Below are 20,607 nucleotides of genomic sequence, written 5' to 3' on the forward strand. Positions count from 1 at the left end.
GCGGGAAGGCCCCGAGCCGGCCCTGAGTCCCGGCGGGAAGCGGCCAGGCGGATCCGAGCCGACGCAGAGAGCCGAGAGGAAGCGGCGGCGAGGCCCCAAGCCGGGCCTGGGCAGCCACGAGGGGAAGCGGCTGGGAGGCCCCGCGGCCCCTGCCCCGAGCCCGGGCAGGAAGCGGCCTGGCAGTTCCGAACCGGCCTCGGGCCCTGGCGGGAAGCGGCCCAGCAGCTCCGAACCAGCTACGAGCCCCGTTGGGAAGCAGCCAAGCATTTCCAACCCAACCCAGACGCCCAAGAGGCGGCGTCGAGACGGCCCCAAGCGAGCCCCGGTTCCCGCGGGGACGCGCGGGAGCGACGTCGCGGCGGAGGGCGGCGCGCTGGGGCTGCTGCGGCGCCTGGCACGGCTCGAGGACAGCCGGCGGCGCGCGGCCGAGCTCTTCGGCTGGCTGCTGGCGCCCGTGTCGCCGCAGGAGTTCGCGGAGCGGCACTGGGAGCGGGCGCCGCTGCTGGTGCGGCGCGCGCAGCCCGGCTACTACGCGGGGCTCTTCTCCACGGCGGAGCTGGATGCCGCCCTGCGCAGCGGCCGCGTGCACTTCGGCACCCACCTGGACGTGACGAGCTACGCCGAGGGCGTGCGGGAGACGCACAACCCCGCGGGACCGGCCCTGCCCCCCGTCGTGTGGGACTTCTACCAGAACGGGTGCTCCCTGCGGCTCCTCTGCCCCCAGGCCTTCTCCAACACCGTCTGGCAGTTCCTCTCCATCCTGCAGGAGCACTTTGGGAGCATGGCGGGGGCCAACACCTACCTGACGCCGCCGGGCACGCAGGGCTTTGCCCCCCACTACGACGACATCGAGGCCTTCGTGCTGCAGCTGGAGGGCAAGAAGCGCTGGCGCGTGTACGGCCCACGCACGGAGGCCGAGGTGCTGCCCCAGTTCTCCAGCGCCAACCTCACGCAGGCCGAGCTCGGCGAGCCCGTGCTGGAGGTGGTGCTGGAGGCCGGCGACCTGCTCTACTTCCCCCGGGGCTTCATCCACCAGGGCGACTGTCTCCCTGACGCGCACTCGCTCCACATCACGGTGTCGTCCTTCCAGAGGAACTCTTGGGGGGACCTCCTGGAGAAGCTCCTGCCGGCTGCCCTGCAGATGGCCCTGGAGGAGGACGTGGAGTACCGGCAAGGCCTTCCCATGGACTACCTGGGCTACATGGGGGTGGCCCACTCGGACGTGGTCGACGCTCGCCGGACGGCTTTTGTGGAGAAGGTGCAGAGGCTGATACAGAAGCTGGTCAGCTATGCACCCATTGATGCTGCTGTGGATCAGAGGGCCAAGTCGTTCCTTCACGACTGCCTCCCCCCAGCGCTAACGCAAAGCGAGAAGGCGCTGAGTGTCTACGGGTTCCCAGCCCGCTGGCAAGACGGAGGCCCCCGCGACGTCGATATACGGCTAACGAAAGACACGGAGGTACGGCTCCTCCGTCACGGCCTCGTTCGGCTCTGCAATGAGGAAGCCGGGGTGATGCTGTATTACACGACGGAAAACTCACGAGTCTATCATAAAGAAGAGCCCAAGTCCCTTGAGATTGATCCTGAGTATACAGACAGTATCGAATTTCTCCTGTCTTCTTATCCGAACCACGTCAGCGTGGATAGCCTTCCATGTGAAACCTTGGAAGACAAGATTTCTCTAGCTACACTTCTGTTTGAGAAGGGAATTCTGACTACAAAGAAGCCTCTGATACAAGTGTAACTCGATTTTTTAACAAAATAAACACACAGTTGTTTATATAAAGTATTGTCTCCTGTTCTTACCTTGCATCTATTGCTAATTGTGGTACAGTGCTCTGGATCTCAGTTTCTGATCCAAGAGTAGAAGGGTTTTGACCTAGGTAGAAAAATCAAATGTTGTTCTTGTAAAACAAGTGTCTGCTGTTGAACTGAGCATGATTAAGTGACTAGAGAAGGCAGGTGCTCAGTTCTGGTTTTGTTGATCGTATGACTATTACCTAAAGAAGTATTTGATTGTGGTCATCCAAGAGCTGCACTGAAATTTGGGGTGGCAGGGCTGAATTCGAATAGGGCCTTCTCAAACAGTTTGTTTTTCCTTGTGACATGGTTAGGGAAAGGCCGCTGGGATGAAGGGTGGTAAAGGTTTCCATGTGAAGATGAGATTCCCCTTGACTTTCATAATGCTCTTTCAGAGCCTGGCTTTTGTGGCTCTGACTGCACGTGCCTCACATGATTTTGCTGTGCCTGTCTGGGCACTACTGGCTGCTAGTGCCACCTCTCTGAGCGCTGTTTCCTTCTATACTACTGTGGAAAGAGATCCCTCAAAATCTTTGTATTAGAATTACCAGGGGTGGATTGAAAAACAGCAGTGATCCTCTCCAGGATGTCCTCGCATTCAGAATCAATGTCCTCTCTGCTCCAGCCGATGCGGTTGACTTTCTGCCTCAGCCAGTCCATGACATTTTCAAGTTTCTGAAGCTTCTGGGTCACCAAGTCCTTTTGGCTTAGCCTAAAAATCTGAATCGAACACATTGGCAGGTGGGTGTAACACTAGCTGGGTAACTTGAATCCTAAAAATGACACTACAGACCTGAAGGACTTAAAAAAATGGGATGAAAACACTAATAATTTCCCTCCACTCTCAAAAAATGCATATGTCCTCCTGGATGGGAGGTACTGTGACACTATGCCAGACCATTCCTTGGCATGACAGTACCGGATGAACCTCATGTAGTTCCTGGAGAATACAATTTAAAAAAAATAAAAAGACATTTTTAACAGAGCTATTCTCCTTACCTTTTCCTTGATCTCTTTAATCATTTCTTGATCTTCCTCATGGGCAAAATTAAGGATCTTCACAGTTTTTGCCACTTCTCTATGTATAAATGCAATATAATGATGTGTTATTTGCACATGGCAAAGTCTTCAAAATGAAAGAAAAATCCTCAAGAAAATTGCATGCTTCCTGGATCCCCAGGGTAGTACCTTCCTCCCCTCCAGCTTGTGCTGCGTGTCCCTGTACGGGGCTTCTGCAGGGAGGGCTGAGGGAAGTGGCAGTGTGTCCCGGTGTCCCTTTGAGGGATTAGGGGGTGCTCCCGCTTGTGTCACCGCTCAGACCCTGCAAGGTGCAGCTCCCGTGTCGGCCCGGTGGGCACCCTGGTTCATGGGACGCAGGTATCTAGAGCATGGGAGAGGCAGCTCTAAGGGAGCTGAGCAGTTAAGGCTGGGGTCCCTGTACTGGTGCGGGATGGAGCTTGGCTTCAGAAGAACTGAATTGTATAAAAGGGGCTTAAGGGAGAGGGAAACAAAAAGGAAAGTTGAGGGAGATGCAAATGCCTGAAGCATTGGTGGTAAATCAATGCTTGCATATTTTAAATGTGATTGAAGCAATGTGATTTAGGCAGCTTAAACTAGAAGGTGGGATTAACATCCTGTATTAAGAATTTAGGAAGTGTCTAGAGAGAATTGGGACAGTGGGGGATGAAAGAAGAGACCAGGCACTTGCCTCCCGCACCTGTCCCTTCCATAGCGTTCTTGGTGCTCCTGCAGTGGAGCATGCAGACATCTTCCCTATCCTTATCCTGTGATCACTTTTCTAGGGAGCTTGGTTTTGTGGTCAGTTTTGTATGTTGCCCCTTCCCTACTCTACTGTCATCATTCAGTGTTTCTTAGGAAAGAGGCAGCTTTAGGAAGAAACATAAGTGCACGCTATGCACGTACTCTTGCCTCGGATAAGACGAAGGTGAGAAGAGCTTCAGTTTGCTGTGGTTATGCGCTGCTGGGGAGCTCAACGACTTACTCTCTGACTGTTTCATCTGGCTCCAGAACCAATCTCTGCAACAGCGTCGCCCGAACGTTTTCGTCCTGCAAGCAGAGCGTGGCGATGCAACAGCAGGCTTCTCGCCGCACGTCTGCCTCCTCCTCGTAGTGAAGCGCCCACAGAAGATGATCCTTCAGCTCAGGACTCACGTGGCCTATTTCGCCCAATGCTGCCAAATAAAAGGAAGAAAAGCAGTAGTCTTTTAGATTTTGTTTGGCAGGGAGGCAGGGAAGGAATGCTGCTTCTTAATGCATTAATTACAGTCCCTCTTGTCCATGAGGTTTCCAAAGAGCTCCCTGTCCACAGATGCCTGGGGATATTGCACTTGCCCATCCATATGATGTCTGCTTGCTAAAGTGAGATGCAAGAATAAAGTGGTTCCTTGGGATTTTATAGCACTACATACATGAAAGAAGGAAGATTTTGGTAATGTTTTTGTCCTGAAGCACAGACATCCACAGCTGCCTATGAAACCTGCAGTCATTTCTGCCAATACTGTGTTGACCTGGCCATGTGAGAAACCCAGTGGGTTTTCTTGCTAGGAGCTAGCAAAGAAACCTTAAGATATTCCCAGATGCACCCTTCCCACCTGAACCGAAGGTAGAAATCTAAGATTAGAGAAAGACAATCTTTACGCATCCCCTATTAATTCTACATCTGATTTTATGGAGTTAGGTCTGCAAATTTTCTAGGTGGGCCACATGAGGAATTTGGAGAGTAAACTGCACAATAGATATATTTCCCTCTCTTTTCTTGCAGAAGTGACCCTTCATGTTAAGTCAACACCAGATAATCTGGTATACAACATAGTTATCTAACAGGCTAGTACTGAGAGAAGGTGCCTCCTTCTAGTATCCTCAGAATTAAGAAGCTGTCAGCACCAAACCTTGCTCATGGGATTTTTAGGAGACTGTTGGGATTATCTGTGCATTTTATCTTTGACACTGACACTTAGAAACTGATTATGAAAGCATAAAAGTATTCACAGGAATGATCCTTCTTCCTGGATTTCAATCATTTGGGATATCACGCCCTGTTCCCAGCTATATTAAAAGTTCTTCAAAAAATAGTTTTTCTAGGGGAGCGTAGACTTGGCCCTAACAGTGGGGCAGCATAGAACTGCTGAGAGCAAAAGAGTGCACTAAGCAGCAAGAATATTGGTTATTGGCAATTGCAGACCAAAGTGCAGAAAAGTGCAGTTTTTGTTTCTGTGTAAATAGTGGAAATCCCAACATAGTTCCTACACAAAAATAGTTATAGTTATATTTAAATTTAACAGTAATGTCTGTAGGGTCATAGGCTATGACAAAGATTTAAATTCATATATCGTATCAGCACTGTTTGCAGTATGATTAACGCTGTTTAATTTACTGTCTACATGTTTCTCATGCCTGGCATGACACTTTTAGAAATCCTAAAATATTCAGGAAAATACATAAATAAATAAACTTCTGAGGATAGGCTGAAATCCACTTCCAATAACCTGGATTGTTAATGAGTTCTGCAGTACCTCTGATGGCAAAAACCTTGATTATCCAGTGAGGATCATACTGCATCATTTCACTGAGACACTGAAGGACCTGCAATAGAAGGATACAACTGTTAGTGCATATTGCCCCAGTGCTTTATGAAAGGGGAGTTGTGCACATGGTGCTCCACAAGTTTTAGCAAAACAAAAGCCTTATTTTACATATAACATTTTTATAAATATTTTTATAAACACACAATTTTATAAACAAACTTCTGCCCTGAAGAGTTGAGAAGCAATGAATGATTTAAGTGAGGAAAAAAAAAGCCTGACAAATCCTGAGACTGGAAAGGGTTTAGCCTCTAGAAGGCTCCCTCACTCCATATCAAGCCTGCATGGTCCTGCATGCAGATAAAACACGGTTTGATCTTGTGCTTTGCTGTTCTTTCTCTACCACTGATGTTTCCAAACATATATGTGATCGATTTACAGTGAGATTTCTGTAAGCCTTATGATGGGATACACACATGCTGTGCAGAAATTGGAAGCCCACAGGAGGAGTTTTTAGTCTGAAATGCAAAGGTAAGGATGAACACAAGTGTAAAAGTAGGACTCTAAAAACCTGCCCAGCCTTTCCAAGCTTCCCGAAGAACTGTTTACAATTCTGGTGGGAACTAAGGAGTGTGGGAAAGACAGTTTTTAATACAGAAAACATGATTCATGCCTCCTGAACCATTTTTGACCGACTTCTAGGTAGATATTCTAGCCCTCAGGAAATAAGGTTTTGTTTTAATCCTGGCTAACAAGAAACATTTGCAAGACACAGTAATCTAACTCTAGTGTCAGCAGTCTCATGAATTAATTCAAATACCATTCATAACAAACAACTTTTTGTGTGTATGTGGGTTTAAGAGCTGTGTTAAGGGGTTTTTTTTTGTGTGTGTGTTGGTTTGGTCACTTGTCTGAGGTGTTTTTGACTGCTCACCTGCTCATCTTTAATGCCAAGTGCTCCGGCCGTAAGACAGGCTTCTTTCCGCACGGCAACAAAGTCACTGGAGAAGCACTGCAGGAAGCCTGGAAATAGCGTCTCTGTCATGTAGTGCAGCTGCCTAATCAGAGAGAGAGCCTGCACCTTTGTCTGGCAGCTCCCAGTGCTCAGCTTCTCCCTGGGGACACAGAGCAGCTCTTAGCCATGGGCTGAGGGGACTCGTTTACAGGACTCCGTGATCTACCTGGAACATAAAAATTACCTAGATCTCAGTTAAAACCTTTCAGATTCATGACTTCACATTGTCACCCCTCCTGGTCCTGATTCCTTTGTAGGACACTGTAAGTTCCATGTAATTTTGTAAATTAAAGGTCAATGAGAGCGGGAAATACTCAGAGGCACATGCTGAAAATTTTAACAAATTCTCTTTTTCCCTAAGATTGCTGTCTGTGGCTTACTTGACTTCAGGATTGCTCTTAGATGTATAAAGTCTCCTCTTGCATTTTTTGTTTTCCCAAGATGAAAGAGTCATTGCTGAGCCCAATTACTTGCCTCTTATCTATTACGTTATCTTATCTATTATTTTCCCACTTATCTATGGGAATAGAAAGTGAATATATCTCATATTCCTATATGTTCTAGATAACAGAATAGCTTGATTCCCATGTCAGTGACCTCCTAGCGTAAATCTCTTGGTTTACACATGGAGGTAGTTATGGTTTTGCTGCAAAGTCTGTAAATGGGGCCCTTACAACACATGTGAATTTACTTGAAAGCACCTGAATGGCATATAACCTTGAAAACTGGGTATCTAACATAGATTGGGATCACTAATTTTCTACTGCTTCTAAATAACATGGTGTTTATGCACACATGACATACATGTACCAATACATACCTATACACATACATATGTATGTGTTCATAGCTCTCCTCCAGCTTCCCCCAAACCTCAGCTTAGGTACTCGAGATACTGATTTCCAATGAGAAAACTATGAGAAGTCTGACAGTCTTGATGGATCTCCAACCTAGTGATGAACTAAACTCTTTGGAAAGGGGGAGGTTGCCGTGCTGGTTAGTGCTTACGTGAGCGAATCATGGATCTCCTTTGCTAGCTCCATGTGTCCCAGTGCCAGGGTAGCTGCCTGGCGTACTCTTGCGTTCCAGTCCTCCCACATCAGCTGGGAAAGCTTCTCTGTTAGGTCCTACACAAGATGATAAGATGGGAATGCTGCAGCATTAATCAGTAATAAGCTCTGGCCCGCTTCAGGGAAGGATTTTCAAAATTTTTTTGTGTTATTTTAACTTTAACTCTGCCAAAGTCAAGAGTGCAATGCTCATTCGAACTGTGGGTGTTTCACCAGCTTCACTCACAGCATTAGGAGGTGAATGCTGAGCAATGCATACATGTAACAAAATGTGCTGCAGTGGGAAGATAAGGGCTCCCACCAGCAGGCTTCCACCTCCTAGCAGGTACTTCTGGAGTTTTATATTCATCTTTTTTTTCTACACTCAGCTCCTTCAGAAGTTTGCTTTTGCTTACACTCACATATGGATGTGACAATGGAAAGATACATAGAAATTGTTGATAAAATTTGTCTAGAAAAAAAAAAAAGCCTAGGCACTTAGTTTTCTTCTCAGGAGGAAGGCTGTTGACTACACCTTATTTACTGAGACTTAGCTGTTGAGTAACTAGAGAGACACTTTCCCTTTAGCAAGCTAAGATAGAAGACTCCTCCAAAAGAAGATGCCAATCATAGCTAACAGACAAGACAAATGAGATCTGTTATAATTAAACTTAATTTGAGAAGCAATGGTAATTGTGCAGCAACCCTAGCCAATGTAGAGGGAAAACCAAAACGCTAACAAGATTTGTAGATGCCAGGTTGCTAGGAGTAAGGTCGGTGCTTCTCCCCAGTGCAGGGGCAGTATTGATTTGGCCCTTCAGCCTAATAAGGTGTTGCCTGAAGGACATTTGTGTGGAAACCCTTTGGAAAGAGATCAGAGGAAAAGCCTGACTTTTTCAGCCGGGGACACAGATACTCTGCCTGCTGCAAACCCCAGCTGGCTGTGGTTAGTAAGGAGAGAGGGGCGCAGTGCTTCTTCACACTCAAGTATTTTGCTTGTGCAGGATGTGGCGAGATTCCCATATCCCAAGCCCTGCAACATGCAGCCATAGAGATACTTGGGATCCTTAGGAAGGCATCCGCTGACGCCTCTTGCAAGCCTCCGGTGTCGCTGAGGGCCTGCTCCCGACTGAGGAGCGGACCCCGGGATGCCCACGGGCTCTGCCAGCTCCAACCTTGTGGTGGGAGCCGAGCCCCAGGGAGCCGCCGTGGCAGCCGCCTACCTGGCTGGGATGCTCCTTGGCGCCGCGGCAGCCTCTTACCTGGCTGGGATGCTCCCCAGCGCCAGGGAGCGCGCGGCAGGCACGGGCGCGGGCCGTCCAGCGGGGGCTGTTCAGCTGCGCTGTCAGCAGGAAGTGCACCAGGGGCTGGAAGGGACCAGCAGCATCAGCCAGTGTCCCGCGGAGCTCCCAGCCGGAGCTCCGTGCCCGCCCTTCCCAAAGGCCAAGGGCTGAGGCTCTAGCAAGAGGGCTGGTGTGGTTCCCTTTTCCACCTTGCAACCCTGTGCACCCAACTTGTGCTGGACAGCTGGCTAGAGGCAACACCTGAGCTGCCTGCAACCTCCAAGCGACTCTCCAGCCACAGCTGGTGGTCTTTTAATGTCCTGTTTTAAAGACTAGTTGAAAGACAGGCCACTCAGTTAACATGTGACCTGGAGAGCTGAAGTAAAGCTTTCAGTAAACTGGAGATAAACCATTGCAAAATACGTCCTGTCCTCACTTGACTCACTGCCCAGTGCAAAATATGCCCCTTGTGCAGGACAAAAAAGCAGACAAATTTGGTGTTGAGGAGCAGAGAGGGGGGTTGCTGCAAGCTGCCTGCTACCGTCCCCTCCTGCTGCTCCTCTCCCTGCGCACGGGCTGCCCCTACCGTGCGCTCCCCGAGGTGGGCTAGCAGCAGGCAGGCCTGCTCCTCGGCGGCCGCGTCGCTCTTCTCAAAGAGCTGGGAGAGGAGCTTGGCCACCACGGGCACGGTGACGGCGCTCTCCAGAGCCAGGCACTGCGCCGCTGCCCAGCTGTCCGCAGAGTTGCCTGTCCGGGGAGCAGAGAGGGGAAGTTACTGCCAGGGAGGCAGCTGCAGGCCACGTCACCTGCTGCCGTGACTCAGGTCCAGAGCTCAGCCCCGCATGAGACTTTGGATTCTGTTTGCAGTGTCTGCTACCTCAAAATAGGAGTCAAGCTTTAATCCAGGCAAGGAAGAGTTTTGATGGGAAGAACGCTTTGGACAAATTCTGGATACTTGCTGCAATCCTGCTGAAATCTAGCAGGTGATAATGTGATATGATATGATATGATATGATATGATATGATATGATACGATATATAATATATAAGTCTATATTCTGAATGTTTCCTTTGCATTCAGAGGGGCAAACAGCAAGAACACAAAGACTGATAGCTGCATTGCCGAATTGACAGAAACTCAGCCTATCAAAGCTATTTGATTTTGGTGAAGTGCCCATTGAAACATCCCACTCTCCAGTGCTGTTTTACAGAAAACATCTGTTTCATTGACCATCTTGGCAGAGCTGAAGGACCTGGAAAAACCTAGGAGCAGCACACCTAGCTCTGTGAGTGGTTATCCACATACATTTTCCAGTGACCTTCCCTGCTTGTGACTGGCACCAGCAGGACTTGTAATGCTTGGTTCTATCAGGGCTGCATATATAGTCTTTCCAGGAGACAGACTATAACATCAAAATGTCAAGTATGACCTAACCGAAGAACCAGAAGGAATGTAAACACCACAGGGAAGCTTCCACAGAGCCCTTTTACCGTGTTCCAGAGCGTCCTTCATGACTGCTCGTGCCTCCTCGCTCCTGTCCCCGAGAGCGTAGTGACACAGCGCAGATGCCATTCGCACGTGGGCATTCGGGTCCCGCAGAGCCTCGCTAAGCAATGGCCCTAGTTCTGCAAACACATCCTGGGTTACTGAGCACTTCCTAGCACTCTCCGTTACTGCCGCTGGAGAAATACCTGAATAAGAGAGCAACGTTATCTGCCTTTTGTTTCTTTTTTCCTTATATAAATACATATATGCATGGCAACATATTTTCCATGCAATTGATAAATAGTGTGCTTGACTACTTGATAAAAATGGATATGCAACACATAATAACAATACAAATATGCTTTCAAAAGCATTATTTTGTCCATCTCTAACATCCATGAGCACCGAAGATCTTTGTATTTCACTAGATATCAGTAAATTTCAATTTGCAACCCATGGCAAGGTAAAAAATGATGCTTATACTTATTTTACCGACAAAGATTAGCAAGGAAAAGTTGATGTAGCTCAGCTAAAAGCACACAAGCCAAAAAATATATATATAAATAAAGTCGTTTGTACTAAGCTGACAACACAGTCATTGCTTTCACGATCTCCCACTCTCCAGCAGTGGGTATAAGATCAGGTAGGAAGTGAGTAGAAATTAAATTCACTTGATTCCCTTTATTTCTGAACTGCCTTAGATTGGAGTCTTTATTTAGAGAGCTTATTTGTAAAGTGGCTTTTATAATACTGAATTGAAAAGTACCCTTTTTGGGTATTGACAACTTTATAGAGCAATGATGCTGATAACGAGGTATCATGAAATTGCCCTTCTTTTCACACACAGATAACCTCCCATAACAGTCAAAATTTTCCATACCCACATGCAGATCAGCAGCCTGCAAGCCAGAGCTTCTCTCACTGAGCTTCTGAGGGTTGTTTTTCCATCCATGTTGTTCGACTGCCGCACACACACAAGCTATGAAAGCCTTGATTCTACTGATGTCATGTACACTTGTGAGAGACCTCCTTATACCTTCTCTTGTCATATTTTGCCACTGGGGATCTGACATCAGAGAGGAATATGTATTTTAGATAATCAGCATGGCAATCTTCCTTAGATTTCCTTCATCTGGAAGACCTTCCTGACATGGGTTCACCACAAATGCAAAGGACACTCATCGCCCACAATTGCCCTTGTTTCCCTGCCTCCAGGATAGCATCTTTTATGCCCTGCCTAGGAGCTTAGCTTCTCTTTGTCTCCTCAGGTAAAGCACAGTGCTTCCCTAGAAAATTGACCGCTATGCAATGCAGAAGTGGACAGCAACCAAAGGCAGGAAGTTTAGATTTGGGGAAACATGTCCACATTGACCTTAAAATCTCTGCTTAGGAGAAAGAAAAATGTATTTCTTCCCTGCCCTCTGCATCTGTGTCAGGATTGCTTCAGTAGGAGAAGTGGGGAAAACCTATCTATGGGTCACCCAAACTTATTAAATTCGTTAAATATTTCCAGAAAAGAAGACATCTAGGAGATCTACAGCTTTTATCTTTAGTACTCTACTCTTAGATCTCAGCAATTACTTGTTCATAAAAAATATGAATAAAACAGTGTTTTTGAGGACAGGTCTGATATTGTCAATTCTTTACACAAGAATCATTGAGCAACTAGTTACTATTTGAGTTCATTATTGACCAAGTAGATTTGAATAAAACAATCCACTCACGCAGGTCCCAGGCATCCTTCCACTGCTCCAGTGTAGCTCTGAGGACTTGTGTTTCCCAAGACACTTCTTTATTAGGCTCCTTGAACTCCTTCTGTACTTCCTTGGCCTTTGTAGGAGGTGACTCCTCATCATTTTGCACAAAATAAGGAGTTAAAGTGGGGAGAGCAATCCATCGAAAGGCTCCTTTCTTGGGTCTCCATGCTACTCAAAGAGATTTTGTTAAAACACATTAGAAGTAGGACTCTAGGACTAGAGGAAATGGCTTCAAATTGAAGCATCGGAAGTTCCACAGGAACTTAAGGAAGCATTTCTTCACTGTGAGGGTGACAAAGCACTGGAACAGGCTGCCCAGAGAGGTTGTGGAGTCTCCTTCTTTGGAGATCTTTAAAACCCGCTTGGAYGCAGCCCTGTGCCMCGTGCTCTAGGTGACCCTGYRTGWGCAGGGGGGTTGGTCTCGATGACCTCTGAGGTCCCTTCCAACCTTCGGCATTCTATGATTCTATGATTCTAAGTAGCCTATGTTACCCATAACCTAAAAGAGTCAGAGAAGAAAGACACCACAAAGTGTTGCTGTGATGTACATCCCAAGCACCTCCAGCATCAGGCTGAAGCAGGAACAGCAGCGTAGCTGTAAATAGCTGTTCCCTGCAAACAAGGCAGAAACCGAATATGGACAATTCCATTTCCGAGTCAAGCAGGCAGTTACTGAGATGCAAGGTTTGGAAGTTCTCCACATTAAACAAAGTGAACTGCAGGCTCTCACCTGTCCTCCTCTGTGACTTGCAACCCCAGCATTCAGGTTGTCTTGGGAAGGGCTGCTGGAGATGTTTGCAGTATTGGTCATGGTTCTCCAGGATGAAAAAGTCCTTCATCCCTTCATCCACCTGATGAACAATCTTTGCAGTCCCTGTGTACACAGAGGAACACATGCTACTTGAAGACCTTCTCTGTAAAACAGGTCTCTGGTCTGCAGAGTCTGTCAGCACATACCACTGTTTGCTCTTGATAACTGTGAATGCAGTGAAGCGGTTGCATCAAGAAGGGGCTTCTAAAATAACTTAGGGGTGGTGAAGAGGTTTACAGGAGTCAACATGAAACCAGAATGAACCTGTGGGACCCACTTTGCAAATTCACCTGGAATTCCAGCAGAAAATCTCTCATCAGAAAGCTGCTTAAAACTAACCCCAGACTCTCCTGTCAATACTTAGGTTTTCTAGTCTCATCTGGCTGCATCTAAATGATATCCTGTGTTCATAACATGCTGCCAGCCATATTCACTGCATACACAGATGAAACAGCAATCATTTTCTCTATTCTTTTTCTGCCTCTCTGATCTTATTATCTGAAATCATGATCCATAGACACTTTCAGACAACGGTCTGATGAAATAAGGAGGGTCTCTCTAAGAAGGTCCTCCTTCAGTCTCCATGTATTTTTTCAATAATTCGGATTTTCTTTTGTGATAGATAGTTCCACAACAACTAGCCAATTAAAAACAGCAATACATACGAAGTCTTACTGAATAATGAATAACTGAGACCTATGTTGCCACATCTGGAGTACTGCGTCCAGTTCTGGGCTCCCCAGTACAAGAGGGATGTGGAGCTGCTGGAGAGAGTCCAGCGCAGGGCTACCAGGATGATCAGGGGCCTGGAACATCTGCCCTATGAGCAAAGGCTGAGAGAGCTGGGCCTGTTCAGCCTGGAGAAGAGGAGGCTGAGGGGGGGACCTGATGAGCGTGTATAAATACCTCAAGGGAGGCAGTGAGGAGGAGGGGGTGGCCTCTTTTCAGTGGTGGGCAGGGATAGGACTAGAGGAAAGGGCCACAAGCTGAGGCACCAAAAGTTCCACAGGAACTTAAGGAAACACTTCTTGACAGTGAGGGTGACAGAGCCCTGGAAGAGGCTGCCCAGAGAGGTTGTGGATTCTCCTTCTCTGTAGATCTTCAAAACCGCTTGGATGTAGCCCTGTGGCACGTGCTGTAGGTGACCCTCTATGTGCAGGGGGGTTGGAGTAGATGATCTCTAAAAGTCCCTTCCAACATTAAGGATTCTGTGATTCTATGTTGTTCTGTAATTTCCCAGTGCTTAGTATCCTGGACTACCCAAAATACCAGGAAAATGAACGCAACTTTGAGCTGGTACAAAATGTGTCACTAAAACTGGACAGAGAGGAGACATGAACTGCAGATCTCAGAGCTCACGGAGAGAAAAATCTACCAGCCATTTCATATCAAGAGACATCGTTCCACAATATCTACAAAAATATCACCTAGGAAGGAGGACAAAGTCTCCAGTTCCAAATCATCTCTGCCTTCTCTGTGTGGACTTAAACTGGCAAATAAGGTTTGATAGAACCCAGGACACGGTAGAGTCTTTTGGGGTGAGGAGCAAACTTTGTGTAGAGCCTGTTCCCAAACCACTGCCAAACTGGTCACTGACTTTTGAAATGAACTTGGGCCAGATAATGTGTACCTTACCAAAGTAAAGCTCCCGCTCAAATGTGTTCTTGGGGGTGTAGGTGTGTTTCCCAACACGAGAAATCAAATATCTCTGTGCAGAAGATTCTGAGTTCAGAGAAGTTCTTTCTGTGGCATCAGCTGTATCATTTTTATCAGCAGGGTTAACAGTTGACAGCGCTCTTGGGTAATGAGCAGGTGGCCCACTGAAAAATAAACACAGCAAGCTTGGAAACAAGGCTTGGAAACCACTGGAGTGAAAGAGGAGTGCAAAAGTAGTCCGTGCTTTATGTGAGACAACTCCTTTCCTCTAAGTGAAAATACGTTATTTGCACAGGGGCATTTCCTCTGTGCAGTTTCCAGTCACCGCTTGCTGCATTCACATCTCAGACCTCACCACTCATGACAAGCCCCACAGTAATCCAGGCAGTGGTATGAGGCCAACTGGCAGAAAGGCAGTGCTCTTTCTGTAATGGATTTGTAAATGACTGCTGAGGACCATTCTGGGGGACTATGTGAGAGTTTGGGGTCCTGCTTCAGAAAAGGAACAAAGAAGTGGGAGAGGATTCAGAGGCCATTGAAAAGAATCTGGAAAACATGATGTTTAGACTGTAAATAGAGGTCTTTGGGAGGCCAATGGTAAATGAAATCCTCAGTGGGCACAAAGTTGGAAAAAATACAGCACAAAGTGGTTCACACACATCATCATGCTATCAAGGCCATCCTTGTCTCAAAGACATAAACACTCCATGCCTCTCCATGCAGAAATACAGTTGATGCACCATGGGATGGCTAAATACAAACAGTAGTGATGAGGAACAGCTATGGGGCAGACACTAGGAAATAAGACACGTCCTCCATACCTGCTGGAGATGGGGAGGACTGTTCTAGGAGTCTTCTCAGCTTGTGTCTGGGATATGATTCCCATGTCATTTTCTTTGCCTTGAATATTATCTGACATTTTCACATCTCTATTGGAAGAAAGCTCATCCCTGATTGCATTGCACTTCTGTTTTTCACCATCAACAGGGTGACGTTGAACAGAGCCACTCCTGGGTTTCTGTTGATTCGCAGTCCTTTGGAGTGTTGTCCTGTTCTGTTTCTCCAGCCTTGTTTTCTCCATTTCCCAAGTCATCATCTGAGATTCCAGGGTGTTCTTCTCAGAGATCCACTTTTTCTGTTTTCTTCTCAGGGAGCCAGATACCTTCTCACAAGGCTTTGATGGGGATGCCTGCATGCCTGGGGTCTTGCAAGAAGGAACAGGTGGTAAAAACCTTCTGGGCAAGGTTTCTAGTTTGGAGCCCCACAGGCTGTCCTCCTTCCTGAGCTTAGGAAAAAGCCCGCTATTTTTCTTAGGGAGAAGTGGTTGCTTCTGTGGGTGGGATCTGGCTGAATGCTTTAAGTTCACAACAATAGGCTTCTCACTTTTGGGCTTTTGAATGATATCAGAAGGATCATAGAGGTGTTTGAAGTTGTACTCCTTATAGGACAGTCCTTGTTGCTCCAGTACATCCTTAGAGAAACTCAGGCTCTCCACTATGTGCCTGACGTACTTTCTCAGGTAATACAACTGATGTTGATCAGAGTGGCTGAAGTCCTGTGAGGTCATGGTGGTGTCTGTGCTCTGCAAGGTCACAGCTGGGCCTCCATGGACCTGCAAGCACTCAGCCAACACACCACGCTCCTCAGCACCCGAGCGACGATTGCTCTGAAACATTGATGTCTTCATTCTGCCCCATGAGGTGAAGCAACCTCAGTGCTGTTGCTGCAGCCAGCAAACCCTTTAAAACATAGCGATCAGATTGAAAAGCTCTATCAGTTATTGCATGAGACTGAAATCCTATGGATCAGAGAGCATGACAAAGAAGATCAGTCCCATTCCTTCAGAAAGAGAAAAGGGAACTATTATCAGTATCTGTGTTTTTAAACTGGGATATTCTGTTCCTGTTTTGCAAAGACGTATTTCAAGACTGCACTGTTTCGGGAGACATCACTTTGCATAAATTACCACTGTAGCAAGACTGCCAACAGCCATATAATTAGCAGGCATATAATTTGCTGGTGATGAAGACATCTGTTACTCAACCTATCAGTCACCTCTGAATTAGGGCAGACTTACCAGCTAACTTTCTGGTGTGGCTCCTGAAATCCTAATCTTGTTTTAACAGGCACAAGATGCATTTGAATTCAGAGTACGGATTTCAGTGCTCCATTGGTATTCCAGTGCTTGTCCCGTGTTTACAGAAGTTGCCTGGCAACTTGGGGGTACTTCAGTTCCATCAATGCCCTCTCTGTTCCTTGTGCAGCGTATCTGCCCAGCTTTTGGTTTTTTATTAATGCTCTCTCCTTAAATATCAGCCTTTTTATCTATTTGTTTGTTTATTTATTCAGACTTCATTTAGTAGGAGTCTTTTTAAATCTTTTATGTCACTCCATTCAAGGCTCACTCAACATTTTTTACCTTCATTAATTTTTTAATGAGGTATAGCACATGTCTCAGGTTAAATCTGTGATAAGAAGACAATAACTGTGTTTAAATGATGGGACTTACTACTGTGATTTTAAAAGCATAGCCTAGCCTTTGTAATTTAGGATATTTTCACCACATCCTTGAAAATTCATGCAATGCAAAACTCATTCTCTTCTTTAAGTTGCTTAAATTTAGAACATGGGGTACGGATAAGGCAAAGGTGGTCCAGAAGCCACAGGTGATATCAAGATTGACTAGAAGGTGTTCTTCCGAGAACAAATAAGATTACAAAAGCACCTGTTATCAAAATGCACCTGTGAAGTGATATAAATACCACAAAGAATTGTGCAACCTGTGGTATGAAAAGATGAAGATATAAACAAGATATAATTATTAAAAAGCAAGCTTTAGAGCTGCCGATGGCGGTAAAGAAACTACATTAGCACCACAGTCTCACATATGCCAGGCAGGGAGAAAGTTGTTTTTACCTGGCTGGTTCTGCCCAGCAGCCTGGGGTCTTTGCTAAATCAGATATCAAGACACCCAGCGGCGAGGGCAGAGCAGGAGAGCAATAGAGGTGGTCCAAGAGTCCCTCTGCATTGCCAGGCTGTGTCCTCTAATGCACATGATTGCAGAGCCTCTCTGTCCATCTCTCTTGACTTGTGAAGATGCCTACTTGGATCACTCTCCCCACTCGAAGTCAGGATGGGGGCCCTGCTAAGCCTCTGCTCATGCCAGAGCTTATGCTAGAGCTTCTGCTTCTTTAATGTCCTCCAGCTCTGCTCTTGGCCATCTCCACGCTAGTGGGAATGACAACTTGGTGCCAATGCACAAGTGAGAGCGAGGCACAAAGCTCAAGCCAGGCCCCAGGAAGAGGGGAGGGTCACTGGATGTCAATTTTGGAAACTAGAAAGGCATTAGCCATCAAAATTACTGTATTATACACTCTGGTTAGTTCAAAAGAAATGGGCTGGCCATGTGATAGTGTTTTGTGTGCCCTTCCTGGTCCATACTGCAAGGTGATCCAATAGTTGCATAAAATTGATGGAAGTCCCTATTTTTTTATTCTCACTGAAACTTGATCTTTATCTAACTAAGCTATTCTCTCTCTGTTTTCTTATTCTCTCTCTCTTTTTTTTTTTTCTCCAGTAGAATGTGCCAGGAATGGAAATGGATTCCTCTCTAAACTGATTTGTCAAGCCACATTTAATGATTCAAGATACATTTCATAAGAAGAGGTAAATTTGTGTGAGTTTCCTACACTTCATCATCAGACTTTTTGGTTAAACAGTCTTGGACTGATCCTGGTGGGGGATTGCACTTGAACCACTTCACACACACACAAAAATAGTGCTGTGAGACATCATTGTTCCCCGCCTGACCTGAATTCCTGTTCAAGCTTAGAGATTACTGAACAAGGCTCCCTTCTTTAACCTTTAAAAAAGACTGCCAAATCTATTCCAGTGGAGTTCCCAGTGATGGCAGGAAATCTATGCATATGGGTGGCATAGCAAAGACATCGTATACAAGGAGCAGCGTCTAGACTGGAGCAGGGCTCTGCACTGACCTTCCCCTTCTCCCATTGCCCTCAGTCACTGGCACCACTGTATAAAGGAGGTAGCGTTGTGGGTGGTGAGATCAAAGCTCCCTCTGAGTTCCAGCTCAATGGATGTCCAAGCAAAACCCTCAGGCTTTTTTCAACAAATATTTGAAAGGCAAAAAACATCCAGGGCATAAGACTCAATTTCACAGATTCTTTCACATTTCTCAAGTCAAACCATATTCACAGCTGTAAAATCCCCTAACTAACATCAAAGGTTTTGCACACCCAAAGCAGAGAGAAAGGTGAGGTTCATATTTTACTTGCTATTCCTAATCGTACATGCTTTATTTTCAAGGAAAGTAAGCCTCAGAAAGTATATATCGCAATCAGTCCTTGCTCAAATGAGATTACCAGATACTTGTGTATACTCTTAGTGCTTAGAGAGCCCTCAACGAGTGCTGGCACTTGCCGTATTTCTATAAACTCCCCATACATAAGCAATCTTCTTGCTTCAAGCAATCTTCTTGGTTGCTGTCAATCACCCACATGTACTAATTCAGAGAAAAGGTCTCCTTTTCCATAGGCAGCCTGTAGGGCAGCAAAGTTTGGGAGAGGAAAGGCAGTGACTGAGGGAGAAGATGAGGAGGGGGCCCCCAGCTGCGTCTTCCTCTGGGTCTGCTCCTGCCAGGACAATAACCAGTGGGCTGCAGGGAGGTTTCTGAGATCCCATCATGAGTTGGCACTTGCCTCTTAGGAACTGCACCCTGGAATCTTGTTTGACACATGTGGGAGGTCCAGCCTGTGCAGCAGTGGGCCATCAAGGCTTGGGAAGAGCCGCTACACTTCAGAGATGCCCCCACATTATCAGAGGACTCACTATGCTTAGTCCACCCTGCTAAGGCCACAGGCTACAGGCAGCCACTGGCATCTTCCAAGGTCAGCGTGGACCTGTTTCACCACAACGTGATCATGTGCTGGGCTGCAGAAGTGTACAGTATGGGATAGTAGAAAATGGATGACACTGTTTCTGGCTAGGAGCTTCCAGGCTGCTGGGAATTGACTCTTCTCCCTAAAAGATCTTCTGTGCCTGATGTTCATGTCCTCTTTAGGAGAACGTGCTCTGGCTGATAATTCGAGAGAGCCTGGTCATTCAAGAAGCCATTCTATGTTCTACAAACATCTCCAAAATGAATGTGGTACATTTGCTACTTTGTATTTAGGATGAGAAATCTGTATAAGAGTTAAGAATTGACAAGAGAGAATGAGTGCACACACCTCCCACCACCCATGTGGAGGAGCGTGCAGCAAGAGGACATGAAGCAAGGCCAGACCTGGGCTGTCCTGCCTTCCCCCCACCTCAGCTGGGCTTGGGCTTTGCTCCCACTGCTGCCCCTGAAGCCGCATCTCGCCCTGCCGGAGTCGCAGCAGCCGCTTTGCAGCCTCCCCGTGTCACCCACTCTGTCCCCACCTGCACACCCACTACCAAGGCCAGTCTTCACCCCCTCGGGGCCATGGGGGGCAAGTGTCCCTCTCCATGGCAGTGTCTCCTGCTGCCCTGAGCAACCAGTTGACCTGGGGTGATTCTTGGCTCCTTTCTCTCCAGCTCCGTGCCCTGTGTAAGCTGCCAAGCTGGCAGCTGGGCATCCTGCTTTTCACAGCCCTTTCTTCATTTTTGCCTCCGGTGAGCTCAGTCAGGGGACATGAGTCTTTCCCACCCAGCACATTTTGTAACCCACATTGCTCACAGGGCTGGCTCACACTATGGCCCTGCCGTTGATGACAATGACTTGCTATCCCTGGGTAAAGCGTGCAGAGACACCAGGAGCGAGTGAGGGTCCTGGCCTGGCCCATTGGCCCAAGGGCTCATCAGTTAAGGGTCTCGCAAGAATCACAAGACTGCAAAAGCCCACGAGATGCTAGGCCTGCACTGCCAGCCTGGTGGGGTTTCCTCTTCCCTGAGAAGCTCCTTTATATCAACAGCAGCTCAAGCCCCTCAATCCCTCTGAGGGGGCCAGTCCCTCATGAAGATGGCAGTAGCCCCCATGGTTGGTCACGAGTGGGGTCATCCCTCTGCCCATGCACAGCACAAGCTCCTCAGTGACAATGTCCCACTGTGTTCAGGACCCCGTCATGAGTCTGGGCTTTCCAGGAGCATCAGCGCAGGAGGTCAGCCTGAGGAAGCTGCCAAATCACTCCCACACTGCGGTGCCAATTCCCTGAAGTCTGCAGGAGGCAAA

The 20,607-nt window shown here is 47.2% G+C and overlaps 1 protein-coding gene across 1 annotated transcript; it reads right to left on the bottom strand.

Moving 5' to 3' along the window:
* Positions 1-986: 986 nt before the first annotated feature.
* On the bottom strand, positions 987-15,966 carry HEATR4 (HEAT repeat containing 4). The gene is made up of 14 exons (XM_026033403.1): positions 15,783-15,966; positions 12,663-12,806; positions 11,900-12,100; positions 10,181-10,315; positions 9,276-9,436; positions 8,669-8,773; positions 7,366-7,484; positions 6,277-6,457; positions 5,334-5,403; positions 3,803-3,992; positions 2,800-2,878; positions 2,349-2,520; positions 1,807-1,879; positions 987-1,491 (listed from the first exon to the last, which is right to left on the bottom strand). The coding sequence occupies exons 1-14, from the start codon at positions 15,964-15,966 to the stop codon at positions 1,284-1,286; spliced, it is 2,022 nt and encodes a 673-aa protein (XP_025889188.1). The 3' UTR covers positions 987-1,283.
* Between the last annotated feature and the right edge of the window lie 4,641 nt (positions 15,967-20,607).

The sequence above is a fragment of the Nothoprocta perdicaria genome, unplaced genomic scaffold, assembly GCF_003342845.1.
Source record: "Nothoprocta perdicaria isolate Ctin4 unplaced genomic scaffold, notPer1 scaffold_129, whole genome shotgun sequence".
Lineage (NCBI taxonomy): Eukaryota > Metazoa > Chordata > Aves > Tinamiformes > Tinamidae > Nothoprocta > Nothoprocta perdicaria.